Genomic DNA, 27,525 nt, shown 5'->3' with positions numbered 1-27,525 from the left:
AACTGACCTTTCACCTCCAGTAAAAATTAACGCCTTGTCACCTGTCTAATGTTATTTTAATATGTATGTAACATCCCATCATGTAAATGTACCTTAACTTACTAAGCTGTTCCTCTCCTGCTAGACATTTTTTCTAAGCACTTTTTTACTCAAAAGCCTATTACCCAGGAAACAGATTTGCCAACTATTTCCTACAAAAAAGTAAAAAGGAAGAAAGTGTGGGCATAAAACTAACTGCAATGAGTTTTGCTTTTAGCAGCACTTCTAAAAAAGTTAGTCTTAATCTGAAATACTTAAAAAAAAAAAAAAAAAACAAAAAAAACAACAACTTGAGTACCATTTATCCATTTACTTGAAGTCCCACACTGGCTTTGGATAACAAAAGTGCCTGACAATGAGCTTGGAAAACTGGCAAGTTTCTACTTCTGTCACTTTATTTGCCAAAGGAAACACCTTGGCTGCAAATGGGGATGTCACAAGAAACACCACGTAGCTAACTCCTTCCTTGACCATCTTTACACATGGCCCATTCTTGAGGGCCTCCTTCATTTCTGAGAAGTATCTGCAAGCACACACCTGGGCGGAGAACATTCAAAGAAGATAAAGCATTTGAAAAAGCTCCACCAGCTTTTGGCTTTTCTTCCTCCTTCTCACTTTCCATGTCCATTTCATCTTCACCGTGCTCACTGATGATAACTCCGTCTTCTTGACTGGTGTCCTTAATGTGTCCTGTTTTGTCCAAGGGTGGTTCGCCTACATTTTTGAGAAAAGTAATTAAAATTTTAAATAAAATGCATAAATTGAGAAGGCACTTTTTATTCGTTTATAGGCTCACTTTGAACTGTTTTAATTGTTTATTAAAAAACCCACTGATTGTATGAAAATGAAATATCCAACAACAGTCATTAACTGTGAAATAAAAATAATATAGGGGTTGGGGCGCCTGGGTGGCGCAGTCGGTTAAGCGTCCGACTTCAGCCAGGTCACGATCTCGCGGCCCGTGAGTTCGAGCCCCGCGTCAGGCTCTGGGCTGATGGCTTGGAGCCTGGAGCCTGTTTCCGATTCTGTGTCTCCCTCTCTCTCTGCCCCTCCCCTGTTCATGCTCTGTCTCTCTCTGTCCCAAAAATAAATAAAAAAAAAAAAAATAAAAAAAAAAAAAATAATAATATAGGGGTCACAAGGATGCATCGGAGGCCCTACTCAATTCTATCTTGAGTTAATCTCATCAAAATTTTACTAACTCATCAAAATTAACTGTTTCTTCCTCTAACCTCCCATTGGTCACTGCTCATACCTCTTTAAACATCATTTCATTAAACCCTAAGCCCATCTGAGGCAGCTTTCTATGAAGAACAAATGCTTAGGGACCAAATAAACCTCTCTGTAATGAATACTTTAGGATCATCTTCTTAGTTCATAACCATTTGTCACCCATCACCTGACGGGGTGAGACCCAAAAGTCCTATTTACACAATGTAACTGTGATCCCATTGCCATGACTGAATGTTCAAGATTGGATCTGTGACCGAGGCAGAGACAACCTTATTGTCTTTCTGGGAATCTGGAACTGAGACAGAGAGACAAGTCAGAGACTGGGTAGCACTAAAAACAACCTAAACCAGTAAGGGAGCGGCAGAGTGGCCATATTCTGCCGTATGGACAGAGGAGAGAACTCTCTAATTCGGTGCTAATGCTCAGGCCATTCGTAAGACCACTTGCAAGACTGCTTCCTGCAACCGCGTTCCAGGAGGCACCACTCACCACGCTTAACTTTACAGAGGTTTATTTTGCTTTTAACTCAATAGTCCCACTGTACCATCAGTCCCAAGCAAAAATCACAGAAATCAGAGTGTTAATCTTTACCTTAAAACACTGAACCTGGCACACAAGAGGCACAATGACTATAATGAAATAGTAAAAGTTTATTCTAAATATTTATTCTAAATATTCTAAATGTTTGTACTGTTTCCCTAGCATGGTCCCCTCCTAAAAACTGTTTCAAAAATTCTATTCTTCTCAAGCCATATCCTACTCCCCTAAATAAGAATCTCAGGAATACCACTCCTTCATACACACACTTTTGACTAAAATTTAGGTCACTGTTTAAGGCTCTTTAGTTGTTTCATTTACCATCCTGCCTCATTAGCCACAGCCTTCCTTCTGAAGTGCATTCTGATGCTCGAGATGAAAAGTCCACTCCATCAGACGGATATGGTTACACGGGAGTCAAACACTACCCAAATTTCGTTCTACTGTAAACCCACACTCAATCAGTGGCTTTTAATAGAACCAAAAGGTCTACTAGATCAGATACATTCAGAATGATTTCTGCAGATTCTAAAAGACAGAGCAAACACAAATTATGACTGAACACATACAAGTGCAAAACATGGTGACAGTGGGATTGTTGTTAGTGGTCGCACATTATCCTTCCAGATGTCTTTGTAAAAAGAGATACCAAGTAACCTTCTAGGCTCCTCTTGTACTCTCAATTTCTACTACCACATCAGGAAACTTGCTCTCACAAACATTCTCTTTACCTTGAACTTGACGAGGCTCTCTTTCTCCTTTCTTCTACATAGACACAGGTTTCTTGCTATCAAAGAACTTTTCCTTGATCACAACGGTCTCTCCAGCTACTGTCCTCTACTTCTCTGCCAAGCTTTCCCAAAGCAGTGTGGACCTGCTGCCTCCTACTTCGTCACCAACTTGGGTGCATCAGCCTAGGCGAACGGCCTTTACCTTCTCTCGTTCCCAGCTCCCGTACCAGCTCTCCAACGGCTGCAGCTACAGCTAATTCATACAGTATTGTTGAGCAAGTTAGCAAAAGATGTCTCTTCAGCCAAACAGACACAAAGCTTGGCTAATGGACTTGTCCCCTCTGCCAGATACCCTCCTCCAGAAAACAACAGCGACCCTGTCAATGGCCACTCCTTGGTCCTTTCTTTTCCTGACCTTTCTGGCACTATTTCATACAACTGAGCATCTTCATCTGGAAATTTTCCTGTCCCTTCTCCTTTGACCTTTATGATTCTCTTTGGTAAATCCTCTTGTCTGTGTGTACACTTACTACAGATAGAAGTCTTCGGTCCCCAGAAATGTTTCCTTTTTGCTGCTCCCTCATCAGTTCCATTTACTTTTGGTTTTAATAAACACCCCAAGAAGCACCAGGCCTAAACCTATTATGTCCCACTGTTCACTGGCTATTTTCGCTCAAATTCAAGTTTAAAGGCAAACTCACTATTCTAGGAATACCCATTTTTGTGGTAGGTATTTTGTTGATAGGACCTTGATTTGGAGACTAACGTACCTCTCTGGCTGTCTAAGGAGAGTTTCACTAGGAAGAGTTCAGGATTGTGAGCTGATTCATGAAAGAGCTCCATAACACCATTAGTCCAAGGGTAATGATGACCACTTATAACACACAGGCTCTACCTTAAGGGAGGACATTAATGAAGTTATCTGGCAAGTGTATCAGTTATGTGAAAGTGGAAGACAGGTCACAGGAGATGGCCTCATAAATCTCAGACTTGCTTCAATTACTAAATCCAACGGTAAATGGTCCTTTCTTTCTCTCCTGACCTTACTTGCACTATTTCACTGCACACGGTTGGTTCTCAAGAGATTTGGGGAAAAAAGAGTTTCCTAGACTCCAAAATAATTGGTTCCCCTAAAAATATCCTCCTCCCACCTGCCTTCCCTTTTCCCGTATAGAATATGGAACTGTTCTCTGAGCCACCACGGCATAAAAGCTCGAATTTAACTATTTCTTTTAAATCCGATATCTAAAGCAAAAATCAGGGCTACCAAGTCTTCCCTTGGAACATTTCTGAAATAATCCTTTCTTTCCATTTCTTCTCCCACACCCACAGCAAACATTTTTAACTCATCCACATTTTTCCACTGAGTCAGGAAAAGCCTGTCTCGCTCAACTGAGACCTTTTTAAACCCACTATTAATGGATCAAAGCTGGCCCTTGAGTTTAAACTGCTTCAGGCCTCCAATCTCTCCTTGTGCCGATCCATTCTGCATGCTAATACCAGGCTGAGGTTTCAAAAAACATTTATCATGTCACCATCTTGGCGAGGCACCAAACACAGCAACTCTAAACCCCTTACTGGACACTAAACATCCTTCACAATCTGTCAACAATGCACCTTTCCCCCTAAACCTCTACTTCCTCTACAAAATCATCTCCTGACAGTCGTACTTGCCCTTGCCTTAACTCACTTTAACCTTTGATAACAGACCCACATTTTCTCTCTCCCGTCTTTTGGAATTTAAATTATTTAAAAACAAAAAACAAAAAACAAAAAAAAAAAAACAGCTTCATATTCCACTGTACCCATGAAGCATTCCTTCCCCTGCCTCTAAAAGAAAGTGCAGTTACCCTTTAAACCATTCATTGAACATTCTGCTAAACGTTGGGTCCAACTATTCATTTAAGTGATGCTGTCTCCAAAATCAGACCATACATTTTACATATAATGACGTACTTCTTCACATTAAGCCTGTGGCTGAAAACCCGTGAACTAATAATTCTATCTTTAATTCCACAGAATAAAAAGATTTCCCTAAGGCTTTGCATCAGAATAACTCAGACTGCAGCAAGTGATAATGGATCTACTTTCCTCAAGACAAATTAACTGCTTAAAAATTTCAAGCTTCTGTTGTAAAAGGATGTGAGAGCTGCCTATACGGTGTAGGCAGGGGCCTCGCAGTAAGAAGTCTTCATCCATGTATCTGATAAAGTTGCTACATGAGAAAGTATTACGAACATTGCAATGAAGGCATTCCTAAGAGTTCTCCAAGAATTAAACCAACAGTGGAGACGTCACCAAAGAAAATGAGCACCTGTTTCTATAAAATGAGAATACAGGAATGTGCACAGTAATACCTCAAACAGGAATAAACCTGTGCCTCGGGTTTATATGGGAAATTTCCTTTCTCTGGTCAACAAGTCTGAACACCAGCAGAAAAATTGGGAGAGAATTTAGGCACTGTAGCTGAAACATTCCAGTGGGAATGATTGGGTCTTTTTAAAAAATGCATTGACAGTGCAACTGTTGTTAGAATTAAATAACAGAACTGTATCGATATCCACTTTGGACCCTTGACAACAGAGTCAACTGAACAAGTTCACGATGTATACAGCAAGTCCACTCAATCCCTGTGAGAAAGTTTCGCTTTGTTGTTTCAAAAGAATCCAGTACTATCAGTTTGGTACTTACTGTCGGCTGAGGAGTTGAGTTCTGTTTTAATCTTTGACTTTTCAAGATCTTCTTTGTATTCTTTCTTAAGTAATTTTACTATCTTTTTGCTGTAACTTGATTTCTTCACTTTGAAAACTTCTTCATTTTCTTAAAAAAGAAATTAAATAAAGTCTGTAGCAATCATTTTCAGACAGTACGTTCCAACTTCCACATGATCTTATGTACTTTTCTCATTCATCCAGACAGATACTCATACACCCCAAATCATTACATAATGTGAAGTTATTCCAAATCTGTCACTGGTTCTCAAGAACTGAAGTCAGCTTCATAAATTAACCTCATATAATGCAAACCTGAAACTTCTAAAAAGGTGTAACACATGCAGCTGCACGAAATTTTCATATATCCTGTTGTCTTTTTTAAGTCCTCTATCCCAAGAGGAAAATAAAATCATTGAAAAAACACTTAGTTACTGCATTATTTAGGTATCTGAAACAAAACATCCAAAATCAAAAGGTTCTGGGTAACAGAGCTGTCAAATCTGAGCAAATCTAGATTCACCACAAACTGACACTATTCCAAGACTAAACTGAGAGCAAAGCACTTTTCAAAAATAAGTTTTGGTAGGTATCCACGTCTTTGATTTGAAGAGTTTAAAGTCAAATGCAAACACTCTGCCAAATAGTTTCTGCATTAAAAAAAAAAAAAAAAAAAAAATCTGGCTGTAGTCCCCTCAAACAAAATAAGAAATAACAGATAGGCCAAAGACCAACTGCCTACCTTACTGGAAAGATGAAAGCATCTTGTATGGAGATGAAGATATCTACAAGCCAAGTCTTTTTTCATAACCTGCCCTTAAAACTGGCTTTCATAAACACATACTCAACTAGCTGGGAAGTTAGATTTTAGACTCATTTATGAACAGAAATCTAAATCCACTGCAGCCTGGTTTCTCACACCCAATGGATAAATGGCCTTAAATTACTATTACACCGTCTCTCTTCGTTGTCCAAAACTCAATGCGAGCGAGAAAAACCGGACATCTGTACCCCTACTTAGTTTCACGGGGAAACTGAGGCTCGGCGATTGCAAGGAACTGGCCCAAGGTCACTCAGAACCAGAGCTTCAACTCCGGGATTCTGTTCCCAGACGTAGGACTCCATACTAACCCAGCCTTCCTAGTCAACGGTATCAGATCCCCCAAGAGACGTGGGCATAGTGACCTGCAGAAGACTCAGACCGTGCGCAGAGTAGACAGGGGACCAAATCCAAGTTCTCCCTGACACACACCCGCCAGGAAAGAAGCAGGACAGGGGACACTGAATTTCCACTTGAAAACCTCAGAAGGACTGAACTGCGCTCCCGCCCCGCAGAGGAGGAAATGCACAAGAGGACGGTGAGGAGGAGGCGGTTGTTAAGAAAAGGCTGGTGGCGGCGCGGGAACACGTCCTCCGCCGGGAGCAGAAGGCCGGAGGCGGAGAAGGATGTGCAGCAGGTCGGGCGCGAAGGGGCTCCGTTCCGGGCTGCGGGGGCTGGACGTCCGGGGAATGCGGGGACTAAAGGCGGGGGCCTAGGACAGGGATGCTAGTCTGGGGCGCGAAGCGCGGCGGTTACCTACCTTCCTCCTCGTCCTGGAAGCTGAGCAGGCTGGCCCGAGGCACCTCTTTGTTCTCTCGCGGCCTCTTGCGCGGCTTCAGCCCGTTGCCGGGCTCCGCGCCGCTCGGGAAGCAGCCCGCAGCCTCAGCCCCGGAGCCCGGGGTCAGCGCGGAAGGCGGCGGCAGCCCCGGGCCCTGCAGCGACTCCCCCCCAGGGGCCCTGTCGCCGCCGCCGCCAGAGCCCGGTTCTTCGCCGGTGCCCGGCGGCTGCAGCAGCGGTGGCGGCTCCTGCTCCTCATCGCGCTCTCGCTCCTCCTCCTCCGAGTCATTCCGCTTGCGCACGTTCACTCGCCGGGCCTTTCGGAACATTCCCGCGGCTCGCACGGCGGTCTCACACCCGCTCCCACACGGCTGACCCGGCAGCTCCAAGCTCGCGACGGCGCACGCGCGCTTCCCGGAGCTCCAGCCCGGTCCTGTCTTCCCTCGTTCTACCGCGCACCACCGAGCGCGCATGCGCTCGCGCTCTCGCTACGTGGAGAGATCTCCGCGTCTCTCGCGAGAACGTCAGCTTTTTGCACCGTCCTCTGTCGGCGTGGAGGACTGCTGGCACGGAACTTTGGGGCTCGGGCCCTACCCGATGGGTCACAAAGAGGATCATAGAGACGAGAAGACAGAGTAAGCGCTGGCGACGGTGCTGCAGTGCGTCTTCCGCACTTACGCAGAGTAGTCACGAGAGGAAACCTCCCGCCAAGCGGTGGGAGGGGCAAATGGAGGAGACGAGGATAGGTGGGGGAGGGGCGGGGGCGGGGGAAGGGGCGGGGGGGGGCGGGGGAGGGGGAGGAGCCAGAAAGAGAAACCAGGTTTAGGGAGGGAAAGTAGGGTGGGATTGTCTTCCCCAACCCAGGAATTGAGCTGTGATATGGTAATTATTACTTACTCTATTGAGTCACACTTGGTATTTCTACAGCTTTGTAGCTACAGAGCCCTTCCAAAAGTATTGAATTTCGTTGATGATAAATTGTTTCCCGGGCTGGTATTTTAGCCCCTTTCCACCGAAGGCAAACGTGTTTTAGTGCTTTCGAGAGAACGCCAAGTGTACGAGGCGTTCTGAAACGTAGCTAATTTCAGAAACGGAAGGCAAGTCGATTTGCCAGAGTGGGGATGGTTGTGACACATTTCAGACTTGTGTCACAAAGGTAACCGTCTCTACTGGTAAGGCCCAAGCCGGGTCCTGACTGTGAGGCCGAACTCACGGGCTTTCCCGTCGAATCAACCGACTTTGAGGCCTTGTCCTTCACGGGTGCGCATATATGCGAATTCCTTTTCATGTCTCACAATTCGAAAGGCAACAAAGGGCATTCGCACGGTGCAAAAAAAACCCACCCATCGCTGGAAGCTTTCCAGTTTGGCAGCGGTTAAAAGTTTCTCATGATCCTGAGATTTCTGTGAAGAGAGAAGTAAATTATGTATATTTTTTTGTGAATTATCCTTTTTACACAGTGTGTAAACTGTGTTTAGTTTAACATAAATTGGAGATTGGTTGTGTCTGTACGTAAGGTGTTGGCTTTTCTTTTACCCAGCTGCATGCCGATCTACTGTTGGAATGTACCATGATGTATTAAACCAGCACCATAATAATTGATATTAAGGTTATTTCCAGTCTTGCTGTGGTAATCAAAGCCACAATGTAAAGCGTGAAAAAAATGGTCTCATCTGGAGAATGAACTAGATTTGGAATCGCTAGATCCAAAGGTGTGCATTTGTAATTTTGCTAATTCTAAATTGCTCCTTATAGAATCTGTGCCAGATTGTACTCTTACCAGCAAATATGAGAGGGCCTATTTTGCCTGCCACATCCTGCCAAAATTTCACTGGAGATTTAAGTTCCAAGTTGAAGCAGAAGATCCCAAGCCCACCGAGAATTTCTATGTCAGGCACATCTGCCTCTTTTCTCTGGTTTTCTTTGATTGGATTTGAGATCTGCCCAGTGGGACCCACTTTTGGAAACTGGAAAGATGATTTAGGCTAAAAGCATCCTCTGTAACGTTTTCTTCCAGGTAATAGGAAAAGTTAGTAATGGCTGGCTCCCTTTCTGCTTGCATTACTCTAAGTTCTTATATTCTGGCTGTTCAGCATTGATTTATGTTCTGATTCCAACAGAGTGTTTCATTGGTGAAATTGAACCCCAGTTTCCATCACAGAAGATTCAAATTGTGCCTGATCAGCCTCCAGACACCTGAGCCAAGAGACAGATTTGCAGTAATATGATTAGGGTCGATGTAGCAAACATAGAGTTCAGAGCAGAATATGTTAATACCTTGGCTTAAAACTTCAAAAAGATCTTCCACTGTAAAAGTGGTGGTTGAATATGGAGAACCATAGGCAAGAACACGTGTGATTTTAACATGAGCCAAGATAGTAGTAGACAAAGAATGTATTTATAACTTTGACAGTCTACCTATTCAGATAATTAAAGGGCAAAATTAAACACTTAAAAGTTATTTTCCCGCACAAGCAAGCCAAAGGTCCTTCTATAGAGGTTGTAGACCTTGTGGGAATTAAATTCCTGACACTGAGTACCTGCTCTGGTTGCCTGTCAACCAGTATATTATCCAAAACTAATGATTTTATAAAATGGTTCTGTGTTTTAAGTATAACAAACTGATTTGTGTATTGAACATACTATGTTATCACCATTCAATATTGGAATGTCTAAGTATTCTGGGAAAACAAAGACAGTTTACCTAGAATTGTTGCATTCGTCATTTCGTTTGAATCAGTAAGTTAGTTCAGTTCTTTTTTAAAAAGTCATCTTTCTAAGCAACAATTCTGTTTGGGTTCTCTCCCCCCCCCCCCCCCCCCCACTGAATTATGACTTTGCATGGATTAATTGAACCATAAATTCAGATAAAATAGGCAGACCAGTTTTGTGTTGTTTGCTGACTCAGTATTAGACTCCGTAGTCTAGAACAATGGTTACGAAATGCAGGTCTGTGAACCTGTGAAAAGTTTTCCCGAGTCAGCTGCCAAATGAGAAGAGGAAAAACAGTCTGTCTGTGTAGAGTAGCCAGATGTCCTTTCTTGGGAGAAAAAAATGGTCCTTTATTCTGAGACTGTCTTACTTTTTCCATGTTAAGATTCTAAAATCTCTGGGCACCTGGGTGGCTCAGTTGGTTAAGCGTCAGACTTCGGCTCAGGTCATGATCTCCCAGTTCGTGGGTTCGAGCCCTGTGTCAGGTTCTGTACTGACAGCTCAGAGCTTGGAGCCTGCTTTGGATTCTGTGTCTCCCTCTCTCCCTGCCCCTCCTGTGCTCCTGCTCTGCCTCTAAAAATGAATAAACATTAAAAATGTTTTTTTAAACAGTAAATCTCTTCTATGAAACTATGATGGTATATAATAGTGTATGTGTTTGTTTTTGCATTCTTTATTTGGCAAACTAAAAAGTAGTGAAAGCTGTGAATCCTCCTAAATTTTTTGTTTTATCTAAAAATCTTATTTCGCAGGTGAAATCTCATAGTCTAGGAACGCTTGATCTAGGAATTTTTCTTTTCTTTCTAAAACTATAACTCAATAATTCTATTCTGGAAAAAAATCACTTAATAATTTAAATATCCTTAGAGCTTGCATTGCTGAAGGCAGTTCTTCATTAACTAAAGTAAAATGTAAGCTTTGCAAGAGAAGAGAGTTTCTGTTTTGTTCACTACTATCTTCACAGGACCTATAGTAGCACTGGCACACGATAGGCATTAAATATTTGTTAACTGAATGGTACTAAACATTATCTGTTTATTTAATTAGTGATAAATGTTTTATCCTATGTTGATACAAATTAAAATTTTCTATAGCTTATATACCTTTATTCTCAAAACAAGATCACAATACATTTGTTACAAATTACTGAGTAGATGAGTTCTTAAAGCGGTAAGTTCCCATCAGCCTTTGAGAACTGCCTCCTGTAGGGAGAAAGGCACTCCCCACCCAGCAAAGGCTGGAAGCCTGGGCACCGATGGGCACCTGATCCAAGGTGGGCCAATCAGATTCTCCCAAGATTTTGCCCTTGAAACCCAGACAATGAGTCCCCGCCTGTGGCTGGAATTGCAATGAACTTAAGAGCCAAAGAAAGCCATAAATTACCATGTCAATTCAAAAGCTGAGAAAACTAGTGTGTGTAGTGGGAGAGAAGAATGAAGCAGATGTGCTAGAAAGTAGAAGACAAAACAGCAAGTGGGATTCTTACGTCTTCCCTAGTTCTTGTTCTCAATGCTTCTTGAAGCAGGACAGCACTCCTGGCTGTCACAGCTGGCTCCCTGAGATGCCCCCAGAATCCTTAGAGTAAATTTCTTTTTGGTTTTGTTGCTGTTGAGTATGTTTTATTGCGTGTGTGTGTGTGTGTGTGTGTGTGTGTGTGTGCTTAAAATAATTCATGTTTGTTTCCATTGGTTAGAATCAAAGAACACTTAGGACCAAAGAATTTTAATAAAGTAACTAACAGTTTAATTTTGTAGCAGTGGTAATTTTAGCTGGCAATTTATACAAGTGTGTTTTTTTAATGTTTACCGGCTTAATAATTCTTTAGCTTTACTGTAGTTTTTTAGAGAGTTTTCTTTCTTTTTTTCCTTTTGTCAAGATACGCATACAGATATGTTCATTGGCATTTAAGCCACAAGCAAATGTGAAGAAAGCTCTTTATCTTGCAGGTATATAGTTATTACAAGTACAGAGAAATAGTACTCCATCCAGAGCATGTGAATGATCCTATTAAAAATGTTAGATAATTTCTCAATTCTTTGTCTCAAACTTCTGTTGAAATGTAGTCATTACATCTACTTCCTTAAGATTATCTTTCCTTTCAAACCATTATTATTGATGGATTCCAGATTAAAAGATTCAGCAATTTTTTTTTTTTTTGGCCACATTAGCATTTTCTGTGGAGAGACACTCAACTTTTTAGAATGTTTTGACAATTCAACTATAATGGTTTATTCCTTCGTTTTCTGAAATGACAGTTTCTTCAACAAAAAGAAAGTGAAATTTCTTTTCATCCAAATTTAGAGTGTCATAATAAAAGTAAACAATGTTTTAGTTCCTTGCATGGAAATATTGAGCTTATTCAGTGTTTTAAAAATACATCTGCTATTTAGACCAAATAATTCTATTATTATCCATTTATTCAGCACAACTTATTGAACATACGCTTTGTTCTAGGCATTGTGTGAGGCAATAGAAACACAACAGTGAACAAGACAGATATGTTCTTTTTTCCTTCCAGACCTGTATTCAGGTGCTGGAGACAAACAAGTAAATAAAATGTAATTACTAACTGCAGTTAATATTATGAATAAATCAATAGGATACTACCTCTTAAGAAGCACAAATATAAAATGATAGAAACTTTAATTTGATTCATTTCTACTATGTGTCAAAGGCCATTTAAATATCTTCATCATCAGTAAATATTTAAGAATTTCTAGAATTGAAGCAAAACATTTTTGTTCAAGATTACAATTACTAGCCCCGGGATATCTCCTTGAGTAAACTTTTCTTAGAATATTTCATGTAAAATGAGGAGCAGTTAAAATAATTTTCAGCAGTTCAGTATTTTGCATTTCTTTTCTTTTTTCTTTTTTTCCTCTTTTTTTTTTTTTTTTTTTTTTGAGTAACCTCTACACCCAGCATGGGGCTTGAATTCACAACCCTGAGATCAAGAGTCACATGCTCTACTGACTGAGCCAGCCAGACGCCCCAGTATTTTACATTTCTAGTGTTACTCTGAAAAAGTGTAATTTTGTAGTCATAGGTACAGATATGATATTTATATTACATTCATAGTGGACACTTTATAAATGCATCTAAGAGCTATATTACCAATGCAAAAGCAAAAATAGTAATGCAGCCTCTCTGAAAGAACTCACTCATTTCTGTGAGCTCTATATCATTCATGGATTGCTATCTGGCCTTCTCAAGGAACAAGTGAAAAGAAGATACATTATTAAAAACAGCAGTGTTATAAGTATCTTTTCTAGGTATAAAAGACAATGTTTCTTTCCTCTGTGTTATTGAGTGTAACTAGAGGGCAACAAGGTATATAATAAACAGGTAACCTTGCCGTATAATTACATAGAGAAGAATCAAATCAAGATTCCAAGTCCTTAAAAATTAAGTCGACTTTTAAAAATAACCTTTCTCTAATTAAAAAGTACTCGTGCCCATTTAGAAATTCAGGAAATGCAGAACAAAAGAAAGAAAATAATCACTTATAATCTTAACACTTAATTTTTAATGCATTTCCTGCCAGAATTGTTTGATGAACATTCATTCATTTGTTCCTAGTGGCTTCATCATTCCCGTACCTCATCTACCCAGAGTTAGTTCTCTAACACCCTCAGCTTTAATAATCGTATCCGCCACTCTACTTTGGCTTGCTACCATAATGATTGCACCTTGGACCTTCTCCAAGTCACTGGGAAGTTACTGGGTGTCTTCCAGAACCGTATCACTTCCGTCCTTCCAGTCTGCTTACTCTACCTCCAGTTCAGTGGACCTATCACTGTTCACTGCCCATTCTCTTCCTCCTGCCTTTGTTTCCCTCCTTATTGAGGTTGGGTTTCATGGGACAAGATTATCTTCAGTCCCTTGCCACAACTTCAACTCTCCTCCCCTCTCCCCTTTGTTACACTCAACCAGCAAAACTCTAGCCATAGTTGAGGCAGAACTTTCTGTATCTGTTCCTGATTAGCAACATTCCTGATTTTAAGTGGACTATAGACTTCAAATGGACAGTGAATACATTATTTTTTCTTTATGATACATTGTTGTAATTTGCCTTTCTGTCTGAATCAGACATGTGAAGTAGCCAAATCGTATGTAAGATTATATAAGATTTTAATAATGTAATCGGTGAGCTCAAATGTATGGATAAGCTGATGGATTTACATACTCTACAGAGACTATTTAGTCATCTGTTTCATCTGTGAAACATTTATAAATAGCAATCATTAACCTGGCTAGAATTTTTTTTTTTTTTTTTTGAAGACAACCTGAATGAATTCTTCAGAATAGAGATTTTACATGGGCACATTCTCCAACCAGAGAAAAATTTACATGACAAACCAATTTCAAAAGGACAAGCAGTTCTTCCTAATATAAAAATTTTTTTTCTTCCTAATTTAAATTTTTATAAAAGCCTTGACTACTTGGGAATTAATGAGCAGCCACCTAAATCTCTGAATCAAAGAGGAAACACAATATAAGTTGACTGAAAACTCTAAAAATTAAAATGCTGATAGTTCCATATAAAAATATATGGTACACAGCTAAAGGTGTACTCAGAGAATAGTGTATAACTTTAAACTGTGTGTAACCAGCAAAAATTTGATCGGAATAAATGATCCAAACTCAGAAATGACAAAGCAAAGCCAAATCCTCACAAAACAATTTGAAGAATATGGAGAGTGGAGGTATTGAAAGAGAAAACTGTAATTAACAAATTAGAAATAAAAACGAAAATGTAGGTATTATAAAGAAAATCCAGCCCAATTCTAAAAAGCAATACGAAACACACACACATACCACCCACAACTTTAGATACAGCCAGAGATAAGGAAGAGCCAAATTAATGATGTGAAAATGTTATATGGAACCCAGCGATAATACATATGAAATTCTACAGGAAATGTATTTTCTAGCAAAATATATGTTTCACAAAACCGACTTGAGAAGAGCCTAATGGCTCTTAAACCAATAAGCAAAAAGAAGCAGGAAAAATACTAAAGGAAGAGGTAGAGTCTGGGTTAAAGATGTGGGAATAACCACAGAGTTGTTACCAGTCTTTTCTCCCATCACCCCAATGAAACCATGACAAAGACATTAAAAGATATAAATGCATGGCATTGAGATCATGAAAGAGCCTTCTGCACTTGAGAGATTTCAGTAAATTTATCCAGTATTTTTAATATGTGTCCTTGGTCAAGTTTACTCTCCCAGAGCATGAGATTAGTACAACACCTCTTCTCAAAGCCCTTCTTGTGTCCCCAACTAATAACTACATAACCCTTTACTGAAAAGATAGGACCATCAGAGGGAACCACATCTACAAACCTGCTTGTGTCTCTACTCCTCTCCCTTGCCTTCACTCATGTCGATCAAAAAAGAATCCTTCCTATCTAAAATTAATCTATCAAGGTATGTACTGTATTCTCTTTCTTTAAGGACTTCACTCTATTGGCTATCCCATCTGTCTGTGCTTCCCATCAGCACACGCCCCTAGTTTAGTGTGTTCCATCCCAGAACTGCCTTGGATGTCTCACCCCAGCTCCCTTTCTCTGGTCCCCTTCACAGCTGAACTTCACACATTGGTCTTTACTCACTGCCTGCACTTCCTCCTCTCCCAGTCCAACTTCTGTCTCCACAACTTTGCTAGCACTCCTCTTTCAGGGTCACCAATGACTTACCTCTTGCAAATCCAGAGGTTACTTCTATGTCCATCTTATTTGATCTATCAACAGCCTTCAACCCCAACTGACCTCACTCTCCTGCTTGAAACACTGTCCTCTCAATAGCGTACAGGAGCTGGCTCACGTGGGCTTACAAGAGCTGATTATACAATCTCTTCTCAACTTCATGTTCAGTGATGTCACGTTGTGGCTTCAAATTGGCCATGATGGGAGGATTTCTACCATGGAAATCAGTATATGCCTCAAACCAGATCTCTTTTTCCTGGAGAGCTGGTTATTAAACATTTACCAGAACACCACTGCTTCAAAAACACCCCAGGCTCACGTTATTTCCTTTTTCACTAACCTTGCCAGCCCTTTAGGGGATCTCCTTCAAATAATCACCAAGTATTCAAGTGTTTTGTTGTTTGATCCTGGGGTCCCCTGCCCCTTTTTTACCTCTCTTGTTAGGTGATTGAATTAAATCATATGGCTTTAATTATTAACATAAAAAGGATGACCTTAGGCCTGTGACCAATATGGACCAGGCAGTTGAATTGAATTAAGTGGTAAAGTTGAATTCAGTTAAGTGGCAGCTAAGTAGTCTCCTTTGAGAAATTCCTCCTGGCTTGCCCTAAGCCCAAATGGACACTGAATGCCTGACCGTGGGATACCGAGTAAACATGTGATCTGGCTGCCCCGATGAACTAAAGTTATCTGATCTACTAAAATATAAAGTTGGGCATGCAAAACAGCCCTCTGAAAATGAGTGGAACTGATGCATATGTGACTGGATGCCAGCAGATCTTGAAGACACAGGTAAATTGGAGAGCACTTGCTCCCCAGGCTTTGTCTCTTGTACTGTCGATGCACTGCTACCCGTCCTTTGAAGCTACCTATGGCCTCTTGAGGTATTCCCAATGACCAATTGATTAGGGAAGAAAATATTCAAGTCTAGTTCACATATGGTTCCACGTGATCTGCTGGTTCCACCTGAAGTGTGCTTTGTAGCATTATATGGCCCCAGTCAGGGGTTGACCTGAAGGAAGCTGCGAAGGGAAATCCTCCCCGCTCGTCTGGTTGCCTGCTTTGCCTGGGAAGAGCATGGCTGGAACAGATCAATTCTGAACTCAATTAACAGTCACTAATGGTTTGGTTGGATTACCAATTCTCAAGAGAATTAGTGTCGATGCCCTAAGGCATCCATTTTATGAAGTAAATTAGCTTATCTTTTATGCATCTAGAATTAACTTAGCTTGTATGCATCTAGGTATGTTCCATCTTGGGCGAATTAGGAAAATAGTCACTCAGATCATTTTCTATATGGTCAATTCTCTCGCAGAAGCCAGACTAAGAAAGACTGGGGTGAATGGTCAGGGACTTGGAAGAAATGTGGGGATGAGTGTGATATGGATAGGTTCAGAATAAGCACATGTAAGGAGGTATTTGTGTCTGTGTGAATACTCTCGAACCCCCCCTACCAAAAGGGATGCTCTCAGTGATTGGGTGGGTAAGGTGACTGGTTCTATGGATACCAGTTTACCTCTTTCTCTAGCTACTTCAGTGTTTACACAGTGAGCTACTGAACAAAGTAGTCATGGTGTCAGGGATGAAAGTTTTGCATGGACTCCACAACATGGACTTCCTCCCACCGAAACCGATCTTTTTAGTGCTCAACCTGTCAGCAGCAGAGACCAGTGTTGATCCCCTAATAGGAAACATTCCCTGGAGGACCAGCCACTTCCATTGTAGTAGACCCTTCCCATCATTTTGGGGAAGCAATTTGTCCTCACTGGATAAACTAGGTGCTTATACTATGGATTCCTTCCCTGTCTGTGATGGTTAATTTTATGCACCGACCTGACTAGGGTAAGGGAGGCCCAGAGAGCTGGTAAAACGTTATTTCTGGGTGTATCTTTGAGGGTATCTCCCATAGAGATAAGATCACCCTCACCAATGTGGGTGGGCACCATGCAATCTGTTGAGAGCCTGAATAGAACAAAAAGGAGGGGAAAGGATGGATGCACTCTCTCAGCTTGAGCTGGGACATCTGTTTTCTCCAAACTTTTAGAACTGTTGTTTTTCCCCAGTCTGGGATTCAGTAAAGATTTTATATTACATTTAGTTGTCATAGCTATTTAGTCTCCTTCATTCTAGAACAGCCCATCTCTCTCTCTCTCTCTCTCTCAAAAAGAAGCAAACATTAAAAAAAATCACGAGTTTGTGATACATTAAGTTCCAAGCCCAAGGTGCTGCTTCACCTCCCCTTGGCTCGTATTTCCTACAGTTAGAACTCGGGGCCCCCAAAACCTTCAATATATTTCCTCTTTTACACAATCCTATAATACACACCAGATAGTTTTAAAATTATGCCAATACTACTACCAACAAGCCTAAGTCAAGTTCATAATTTCTCTGCAGTTTTTAAAACTAATGTTTTATATCTTTTGTGTAACAAAATTTTAGGGGTGCCTGGGTGGCTCAGTCGGTTAAGTGTCCGACTTCGGCTCACGTCATGGTCTCGTGGTTTGTGAGTTCGAACCTCGCGTCCGGCTCTGTGCTGACAGCTTAGGCATGGAACCTGCTTCAGATTCTGTGTCCCCCTCTCTGCCCCTTCTCTACTCACTCTCTGTCTCTCAATAATAAATAAATGTTAATTTTTTTTTAATTTTAAATAAATGTGACAAAATATTTATATTTGTCAATTCTGGATGATAATTACATGACTTAGTTATATTATTGATTTTTTCTTTTTGAAGCTCTTTATTGAAGTAGAGTGTGATCAAGAAAAGTAAATTTTTTCTAGGTGAACGACTAGATGAATTTCTACTAGTTGACATATGTGTATTTGTGGGGGAAGGTGTTTCTCTATGGTAGACATAAAAAAGTAGAATTGGCTTCTAGCTCGTATGTATTTTAAGACGCATTCCTAAATTGTACGTTAAAGTGGCTGTACCACTTTATTCTCCCACCAACATTATATGAGAATATCTATTTGCCTACAAGTAAGACCAAACTTGATATTAAGTAAGGTCTTTTTTTTTGCCAATCAAATAGGTGAAATATCAGTGTCCCATTGCGTTTCCCTTAGTAGAGGTAATTTTTTATTCCGTCATTGGCTGTTTGAGTGTCATCTCATGTGAATTGCATGTTTATTTATTTCCCTGGTTTTTAATAGGTTGTTGATCTCTTTTCTTTTTCTTTCCCATATTTTAAAGTTGTTTTGTAGTTTCATTTTAATATTATCCAACTTAACATCACGATGTGAGTTATGAGATCAGGCTGTAGCTTTAAACAGTAAGCACTTACTCCAGCACTCGTTTATCTAAAAATACTCTTTAAAAAAAAGGTTTATCTACTTTGAGAGAGAGAGAGAGAGCAAGCAGGGGAGGGACCGAGAGAGGAAGAGAGAGAATCCCAAGCAGGCTCCCTGCTGTCAGCACAGAGCCCACCCCATGCAGGGATCAATCTCATGAACTGTGAAATTGTGACCTGAGCCGAAATCAGACAGTTAACTGACTGAGTCACCCAGGCACCCCGTATAAAAATACTCTGAGTTTTTCCCATTGCAAAAGTGATACATGTTTATGCAAAAAAATTTAGGAAATCAAGATACCCAGGAAGGAGAAAATGATAACCCCTTTAATATCATCACCCAGATACAATAATGTTAATATGTTAGTGTGTATACTTCTAATCTGTTTGTTTTTTTTTGCCCTGCACACCATTTATTAAATTTCTTCCCCTTTTCCCATGGATTTGTGATTTTATTCTTAATATGTACTGATTGTTTAAAATGTGGGATCTGTTTTCAGCTGTCCTTAGTGCTTTATTTATTTGTGTGGTTTGTACCTTTACTACTTAAATAGGTGAGGCTTGACGATGCACTGTGCTCTCTGCACAGCTCTCCGTCGTTGCTTTCCTGGAGGCTATCTACATCAGGTAGCCTGATGACACTTGTGTGTCATTCAGAGTTCTGTCTCTGGACTCTGCTGAAATTAAAATGCATTAAAAACTTGGGGGTGCCTGGGTGGCTCAGTCAGTTGAGCATCTGACTCTTGATTTCGGCTTAGGTCATGATCCCAGTGTTGTGGGATTGAGCCCCACATCGGGTTCTGTGCTGAGTGTGGAGCCTGCTTGAGATTCTCTCTCTCTCTCTCTCTCTCTCTCTCTCCCTCTCTCTCTCTCTCTCTCTCTCTCTCCCCCTTCCCTCTCTCCCTCTGCCCCTCTCCCCTGCTCTCTCTCTAAAATAAAAAAAAAAATTTTAATAGCAAAAGGGCTCAGCATAAAACAAGAAGGCCTCTTTGCATCATTTTTTGATTTAACAAATCAAATCAGATTTATAAACATCCTCCTGTAGATTCTGGAGAAAGAGATCCAGTAGTTATTAGAGATCATCTCTGGGAAACTGATTGCCCAGCTCCCTTTTTTTTTTAATTAAAAAAAAATTTTTTTTTAAATACTTACTTATTTTAGACAGAGAGACAGAGCATGAGCAGGGGAGGGGCAGAGAGAGAGGAAGACACAGAATCAGAAGCAGGCTCCAGGCTCCGAGATGTCAGCACAGAGCCTGATGCGGGGCTCGAACCCACGAGCTGCGAGATCATGACCTGAGCCGAAGTCGGACGCTCAACCGACTGAGCCACCCAGGTGCCCCACTTAGCTCCCATTTTTAATTTAATGTGTGTAAAATGCTGTTAATAACTTTTCTTGATGCTTTTGTTCCTTTCTTCCTTTAAGGCGCCCTTCATGAGTTCACTCAAGAGTTTTAACCCCTAACTCTTTTCTCTCATAAGGCCTTAGATTCCTCACCCCTTTCCCCCCAGCCTTCCACCTAAGGGCTTTTAGGATCATGATTCTAGATGTTGAAGAGTGGGCTACTACATAGAAGAGGAGTGCAAGTGTCCTAAATTTCTCCCCTGTAGCTCTGAAAAATGAGGAATTTAGACCCACCGATACCGCAAGTGACCTTCTGCAACCCTGAAGTCACTGTCTTCACCCCATTTCTTCTGTATATCTTTCTACCAGTCACTGGGGCACTGGGGCACTCTCGCACTGACTCACCAGAGCTGACTTGTTAACTTTTCAGGAATTTTGCAAGCTGGTTGTTTAATACAGTCATTAAAAATTAAATTATATGAACTTATAGTTAATTAACTTATGCAAAAAAAAACCCCAAAGATAGTCCTCAAAACTCATCACCTCTTCGTTATTCTACCACATTTTACTGTTATATTTCCTCTTGAGATTCTTAGTGCCTACTGCACTGTGGGTAGGAATGCTATCTAATCACATCCTACTGTGCCTCTTTGCTCACCTCTGTGTTCCATGACGTGCCTCGGAGCTTGAAATTGGTTATGAGGTCAGTAGTTGCACCACTGAAATTGGAAAACACTACATAGAGGGGTTTGATTTGTTCTGTTGAGCGTGCTGGAGCAAATGTTAACAATGCAGACTAAACTTAAACGTGTATCATGTCAGTAGCCTTAACATTCTGAATAGTCCTCCAAATTAAGGAAATACTCCTCCAGTAGTTGAAAAATATTATTCGATTCAGCAAAGAAGTTGCTTACATCATTGGCTGACAAATGACATTCCCACAAAAATCTGTGTTAACTTTCCTCTTACTCCTCGTGTAAAGAAAACTATCAACCAACATTCATGCCAGAACTATACGCACTCATCAGTCACAACCCTCGGTTGGCTTCGGATACAAGAGTTTGGCAAAAATCACCTACAACATTCTTTGGGGATTAATTATCTACATAGAATTTACAATAAAGAATACTATATATTCTATTGTCATTTATAAATTGTGTGCTACGCATCCTTTGTATCAGCAAAATTTATAGTAAACGTGTACATACGTATCTATGTACTTTTTTTTTGTTTTGTGTTTTGGAGAGCTAGCTGTTCAGCTTTTACTGGCACACCACTGATCAGAGGTGACAGATGGCTAGCCCCAAGCTTAAGGGGACCACCGACATGGTTGGTTTGACCACACAGTGTTACCTAAAGTAACCAGCAAACAAAAAGGTGACATGGTGTGCCAACATTTACAAATTGTGAGATTTCACATAAAAGCCTGGAATTCTTAATTTTCCTGAAGGACGAAAACTGGACCCTTTGTATTCTCCCACGGCGACACTCGGCTGCAGCTGAGCTGCTGTGGACCATTCAGGTGGGGTGTGGACTCTTAGTCTGCCACCATCCCCACCGCTCCCTGCTGTCCTTCCAACCCTCACCCTCCACCGAGCACTGAGCGCCGTCTCTCCCTATGTACGCACCGTGCGTTCTCTCAGTTTCTGACTTACCCTCTCTCGCTGAGACCCGAACCACGTTTTCAGGCCAGAAATCTGGCAACTTCAAGCTTGATTGATTACTGTATTAATTTTTCCGCATCTATTGATCGAAGTCCCACTGATCCACAATGATTTCTTACAAGAATCACTTACAACATCCGTGAAAGAGCTTTGAAGTGATTCAAAGCCACCAAATAGAAGCAATGCATATCAAGATGCTCATAATTTCTAACACTTAATTTTACCCTTTGTTGATAAAAACTGATTAAAATTCAGGCATTTTTACATTTTTGGTTACCCATGACAGTAAATATATTTATTACTCATCCTTTCACTTGTATCCTTCTTGCCTTCCTTTTTCCTCCTGTTTTCTCCTTGTCTTTTTCTGTCACTTTAATCTTACCTCTCAAATACAATGTCAGTAATGAGGTCATTGCATTATCCTATTAAGATTCATACTTTGGTCGTCGTTTTGGCCTAATTTAAATACTGACATTATGGACTCATGCTAATTAGCCCAAATGGCCAAATCCCCCACCAATTAAGCAGATGTAGACATTTCAGGTTATTTCGGTCACCCTATGTTTAAAGTTAAGAGAAAAATGTGGTGAATGTGATCTGAAATCATCAACCTCAAGATATCCTGTTATTTGATAATAAAACTCTTTCTTACCATTATCACATTATGAATGCGATTATGTCTCTGCTTCCTCCTGCACTTGACCTGGACATTTGTAGCATCATCGTCATGGATTCTTTACATTCTGTCTCAATGATAAATTGAGTATATGAGGAAAAGTTTTCTTTGTACCTTGAGGTCAGTTCACTTTTTAAAAATTTTTAGGGGCGCCTGGGTGGCTCAGTCGGTTGAGTGTCCGACTTCAGCTGGGGTCATGATCTCACAGTCTGTGAGTTCGAGCCCCGCGTCCGGCTCTGTGCTGACAGCCCAGAGCCCGGGGCCTGTTTCAGATTCTGTGTCTCCCTCTCTCTCTGACCCTCCCCCGTTCATGCTCTGTCTCTCTCTGTCTCAAAAATAAATAAACGTTAAAAAAAAATTTTTTTTTTAATTTTTAAATATGTTGCTTCAGTTCTTTTGTCACCACACCCTTTTATGTCAACCATGTCAGAGAAAGTGTCTTAACTTCCCAGAATTAAACATCCAGATGGACTAAACATTCTTTTGTTCATTATATTTTAGTAGTATGAGCACTTGTGCCCATAAGAACCACATTCTAAATGATTATTAGGTTCCCAGACTAGCCCCTAGTGATGTTAAATGCAGTTCTTATTTCTGGAGTGGAGGGAGGAGGGGGAGGGGGAGAAAAAGCCGAAGTGATACACTGGGGACCAAGACGGAGGAAGGCAAAGACAGAAAGAATGAAAGCAAAAGGTTCACAAGAGAAACTCCCTGGGTTTAGGTCTTGCTGTAAGCAAAATGTTGAGATCTCTGCCATCGGTTTTTGTGTCCCCTGACTTTTCGTTTCTGTATCACACTCCTCAAATCCCAGTGCTCTCCTTTGGTCCTAAGGTCCCACCCTAACCAGGCCTGTTCCACTCTCAAAACTCCCCTTTCTCAGTGCAGACGTGTCTAGCAAGGTCTTTGGAAAACATCAGTCTAAAGAGAACCGAATCATTTTGTGGAACACATAGTCCTGAAGCATCTGAAATCTAGCGTTCTCTTCTTAGGGGAATTCCAGTCCAGTGTAACAAAACGAAGCAAGAGAAAAGAAACTAAGGCAGTGTTTTGAAGGAAGATATCTTCCTTGGGGCGTCATCCCCTGTGCTGAGTCCCGCTAAGCAGTCCTTGATGTGGCCTGCTTTCTCCATTCCCCATCTGATGTTTCTGCCCAGACCCCCGGGAGCCCGGGCCTGGCCTCTAGCTGGCTCACAAGATGTTCTGGACTGAAGTAGTTTTTTTTTTTTTTTGCTTTGTGTTTTGGGGTTTGTTTTTTGTTTGTTTCTTTCTATTTATTTTGTTTTTCTGAATAGCTCCCATGGTTGGGCTCAGAGCGGAGCAGAGAGGGCTGGCTGTGTATATGGGCTGTGTATATGTGAATGGGGGCTAGGCAGACAGGTGAAGTTGAAGGTAAGGATACCCATGGCCTGGTTCCCAGATTCCTTTTCAAGTTCTCCACAGTTTGCCAAAGTTCCTGGCGGTTGGAACCTTTGACGACGTTAGTAAATGAACGTGACAACATAGCTTTGGTTGCTCAAAATTGGGAAGGTTTCAAAGTAAGAAAAGTGGGGGAAATGGTTGGTGGTGTTGGCAACGTTTTCTATACTGTATGCTTTTAAGGATGAATTCCCGTTGAAAAGCGCCACATCTAAGAATGAGATACACATACACGTAGGCCGGCCTCCGGGTAACCATGCGGGCTTCTCTCCGGGTTCACTTTCCCTGCCGTCGTGGATGAGTAAGCTCTGCTCTGGCAACGGCCGCCTGGCCTCGGTGTTGACCCGAAGCCTCTCCAGACCGCAGATAGCCAGGTATTCGGCGGGGAGAGTATTGGGGCTGCACAGAGAAAGCTTCAGGTCCCGGACCAACGTGAAGTTCAGCAGAAGGCCCAGTGCAGATGCATCTGTGAACCAGACGGTCAGTCGGTCGTCGTAGCTGGTTTGCTCTATCGCGGAAGGCAGGACGGTGTGGCAGCTGCACATCAAGTTGGCCAAAGTGTAGTCACAGTCCCGGACGTCCGTGGAGCAAGTGCAGTTCCGAATGGTGTTTTCCTTCGTGAAGATCAGAGTGCTGTTCCTCTGACCTCCTGTGAAGCAACCCAGGACAAGGATGCCCAGGGCGCTGGTCAGCAGGAGGCTGTGCCCAGAAGGTGGGGCCATTCTTGTCTCAGCGTGGGCCCGCAAGGTTGTGTCTCCCCTTCGTGAGCCAGTTCATTGCAACTCAACTGAAAGACAAATACGCAGCTGTGTTATCGCAGGCTCTCATTAGAAATATGCGGGTCATGGGGTGCCCGGCCGGCTCGGTTCGTAGAGCATGTGACTCTTAATCTCAGGGTCGTGAGTCTGAGCCCCATGTTGGGTGTAGAGGTTGCTTAAAAAAATAGGAAGGTTAGGGGAATGGACCCCCCTAAATAATCCATCGCAAACGTTTCTCTCTTGTGGTTCTATCAAAGGCAGGCAACGCAAGTGCCTGAGTGGAGCCCAAGTGCAGAAATGATCTTTTCTCAGAGCCTTGTGACAGGCAGTGGCCAGCCTACCCGTGTGAGGCATAAAACTCCCTGTGATGTCTGCTGGGAGACTGACACACCAGCAGCAACAAGATGGGGTGCCAGAGAGGAGACCCAGTGCGCCTGTCTGGGTGCACCAGGGATCTGTGGTACTTTGAGCGTGCACGCTCACCAAACATCGTGTTACTTGTATTGAGTACTCGACGACCCCTTAAACGTGCACATTCCCTCCTCCCCTCAATATCTGACTTCCTGGAATTCAGGAGACCAGCAGCTCCGTGATGGACTCAGCTATCCAAGTGCTACCTGTGAAACAACATAGCATGCATACCAGCGAAACATTTAGTTAATGGTAACCTTTAATTTCTAACTAGACAAACATGCCCCCCCATCATATTAATCTGTTTATAGATCCATTGATACTTTCCTGGTCTCCCAGAAATATGAGTATTAGAGTAGATTTGACCGTGTTAATAGACCATGAAAACACTAATCACATGCCAGTTAATTGCAATGAACTTTTCATTGCCTCCTTTCCCAGAACACCTGTTATAAATTGGTTTTATCAAGTAACTTAGTGTAAGGCTCCAAAACTAAGCAATATATCAGCACTGTTAAATGACCTAAACAAGATAAGTCCCTGCTTAGTTCAAGGAGCAACATCAATGTCCAATTTGGAGGAAAATGGCCTGAGTACTTGATACATAATAGATGCGTGGTATTCTTTTCTGGTGAGGTTGGAATGAGACACACGTTATGAAATAGGGTTCCAGGTTCCAGTCTTGCAAGAATAATTACGTTTCCTGGGGCTCCTGGGTGGCTCGGTTGGTTGGTTAAGCATCTGACTCTTGATCTCAACTCAGGTCATGATCTTGCAGTTTGTGGGATAGAGCCCCATGTGGGACTCTGTTCTGATAAGCAGAGCCTGCTTGAGATTCTCTCTCTCCCTCTCTCTCTGCCCCCCACTCCCCACTCACTCGTTCTCTCCCAAAATAAATAAACACTAAAAAGAAATTAAAATAAGAATAATTACACTTCCCCTGAGTTAGCTGATGGCTGACCAAAAGATACAAGACCAAAGATACAATTCAATTAATCCGAATTGGCCAAAGATACAGTTCAGTCCATCTGCATGTACAAATCACCATGCATCTGGAAAAATACTTGGAATGAGGCCTCTGGCTCAGAGAGTCCAGGGCTGGTGACAGGGCCCCCGTAGGAAGGCTGCGGAGGGACAGACGAGTCAGTCCGAGGAGCCGAACGTGTGTCCAGAGAGGGTGGTGGTGACAGCAGGAAAGAGGTGAGGCAGACGTGCAACACTTAGGGTGCAAGATGAGGCCCTGAGGTGGCAAAGCAAGGCAAAGAGAAATCCAAGGGAGGCAATGCTAAAAATGCCGGGGTCAGGTGGACGGGGAGGAAGCACACGTTCGTCAGCAGGTGGCCGGAGACCAAAAATAAGCTCAGCTAAGTAAACTTGAACAGAAAGTAAGACACTGGTTCACAGGAATCATAATATCATTCATTCATTCATTCACTCATTCATTCATTCATTCACTCAGCAAATGTTTACTGAGAGTTCACTAGCTGGCAGGCACTTTGCTGGCTCTGGGGATACAGCCCAGAAGACAGCGAGGTTATGGAAGTTGGGTTCTAAGCGACTTGATTCTGCTTCCAGAGCCCAAGGCGGGCCAGGCCTGCGTGTGAGGACCAAGGGCCTGCGGCAGCGGGGAGGAGAGGGAGGCAAAGGCAGGAGTTGGGTGGGGCTCAGCACGGGCCATGTGCCAAGGCCGAGCAGAAGGCACAAAGATGAACAAAACCTGTACCCTGCCCTCCAAGGGCTCATAAGCGGAAGAGGAAGACAAATAGGGCAGGACTGAGAAAGGCCCTATTGAATGTACGTGTGGTTATAGGAACGCAGCAGAGAGATAGGTTAAAGTCCATTTGGGGGACTGAATAAGGTGCTTTATATAGTGCTTTGTGTTGACTTTGAAGTTGTTACAGGGTTTTCTTAAAGGATGTATTCGTTAGTGCATTTTGTCATAAAAGAAAGGGCTTTGAGAAATGCTCCCATAGAGCCAGCATTCTTCCTGAACACAAGGTTTAACGGTTTTAAATAGTTTTAGGATGTGGTGGTGACTACCCCACTTAGTAAGGAGCAGTGACTAACTTATTAATTACAAGATAATTTTAGATGATCAGTTGTCCTCGATTCCGCTGGAGGTTTGTTTCTAGGACTTCATGCCCCAGTAACGCTTTCATATCAGAACTGAGAAAGCTGTCATCGACACCACTGGCTTGCTCTGATCTCAGCCTGGAGGGGAAAGGGAGGTGAAAAAGGGTCTATCCACAAGCCTGGAACCTGGTGAGAAAAGTGTCTGCTTCATTTTCCAGGTGCTGATACCATTCAGAGGCATGCATGGAAGAAGAAAAGAGGTAGGAAGGGAAATAGACATTGGTTTCCTGAAACAAGGGGAGACTAGAGATCATAAAAGATTTGTGAGCAGCACCTCTTCCCGGCCCTGCAGTCAAGTCCCTGGCTGGATCTCAGGGTGGCCCCTGCCTTCTGGGTATCAGGGAGTTCAAAGGCTGGAACATGGAGGCCGGATGCATGAGGCCTGGTGATGGCTTACAAAGTAGGACAAATATTCCTGGTAACAAGCCTATAGGGTTTCCAAAAAGATGCTAGTTGGACATTTTTATCCTTCGGTTTTACCCTGGACTTCTCTCTTTAGATTTGTTGAATGTGGATTGTGAACACCCTGGTTTTACTGTGTATTTATTCATTTGTGGGCAGATTCCG

General features: G+C 42.1%; 2 protein-coding genes and 1 long non-coding RNA gene across 4 annotated transcripts in view; 1 reads left to right on the top strand and 2 right to left on the bottom strand.

Annotated features, from left to right (window-relative positions):
- PAXBP1 (PAX3 and PAX7 binding protein 1) overlaps window positions 1-7,403 on the bottom strand; it is a 34,897-nt gene extending 27,494 nt beyond the window's left edge. Inside the window, exons 1-3 of the mRNA XM_042954856.1 lie at window positions 6,832-7,403; window positions 5,232-5,360; window positions 577-753 (exon numbers count right to left, since the gene is read on the bottom strand). Coding sequence (XP_042810790.1) covers window positions 577-753; window positions 5,232-5,360; window positions 6,832-7,321 — 796 coding nt within the window. The 5' untranslated portion in view covers window positions 7,322-7,403. The remainder of the gene's footprint in view (window positions 1-576; window positions 754-5,231; window positions 5,361-6,831) is intronic.
- Window positions 7,404-27,525, top strand: part of LOC122229586 — a 23,054-nt gene continuing 2,932 nt past the window's right edge. Inside the window, exons 1-2 of the long non-coding RNA XR_006207061.1 lie at window positions 7,404-7,483; window positions 27,117-27,158. This is a non-coding gene — a long non-coding RNA (uncharacterized LOC122229586). The remainder of the gene's footprint in view (window positions 7,484-27,116; window positions 27,159-27,525) is intronic.
- The window catches only part of CC2H21orf62 (chromosome C2 C21orf62 homolog), an 18,214-nt gene continuing 13,456 nt past the window's right edge, over window positions 22,768-27,525 (bottom strand). For both annotated transcript variants that reach the window (XM_042954857.1, XM_042954858.1), the window contains one exon: window positions 22,768-24,443. In XM_042954857.1, coding sequence (XP_042810791.1) covers window positions 23,719-24,378 — 660 coding nt within the window. In that variant the 5' untranslated portion in view covers window positions 24,379-24,443 and the 3' untranslated portion in view covers window positions 22,768-23,718. The remainder of the gene's footprint in view (window positions 24,444-27,525) is intronic.

This window comes from Panthera leo, chromosome C2 (genome assembly GCF_018350215.1).
Source record: "Panthera leo isolate Ple1 chromosome C2, P.leo_Ple1_pat1.1, whole genome shotgun sequence".
Classification (NCBI taxonomy): domain Eukaryota; kingdom Metazoa; phylum Chordata; class Mammalia; order Carnivora; family Felidae; genus Panthera; species Panthera leo.
This window is presented reverse-complemented; position numbering and strand designations above follow the sequence as displayed.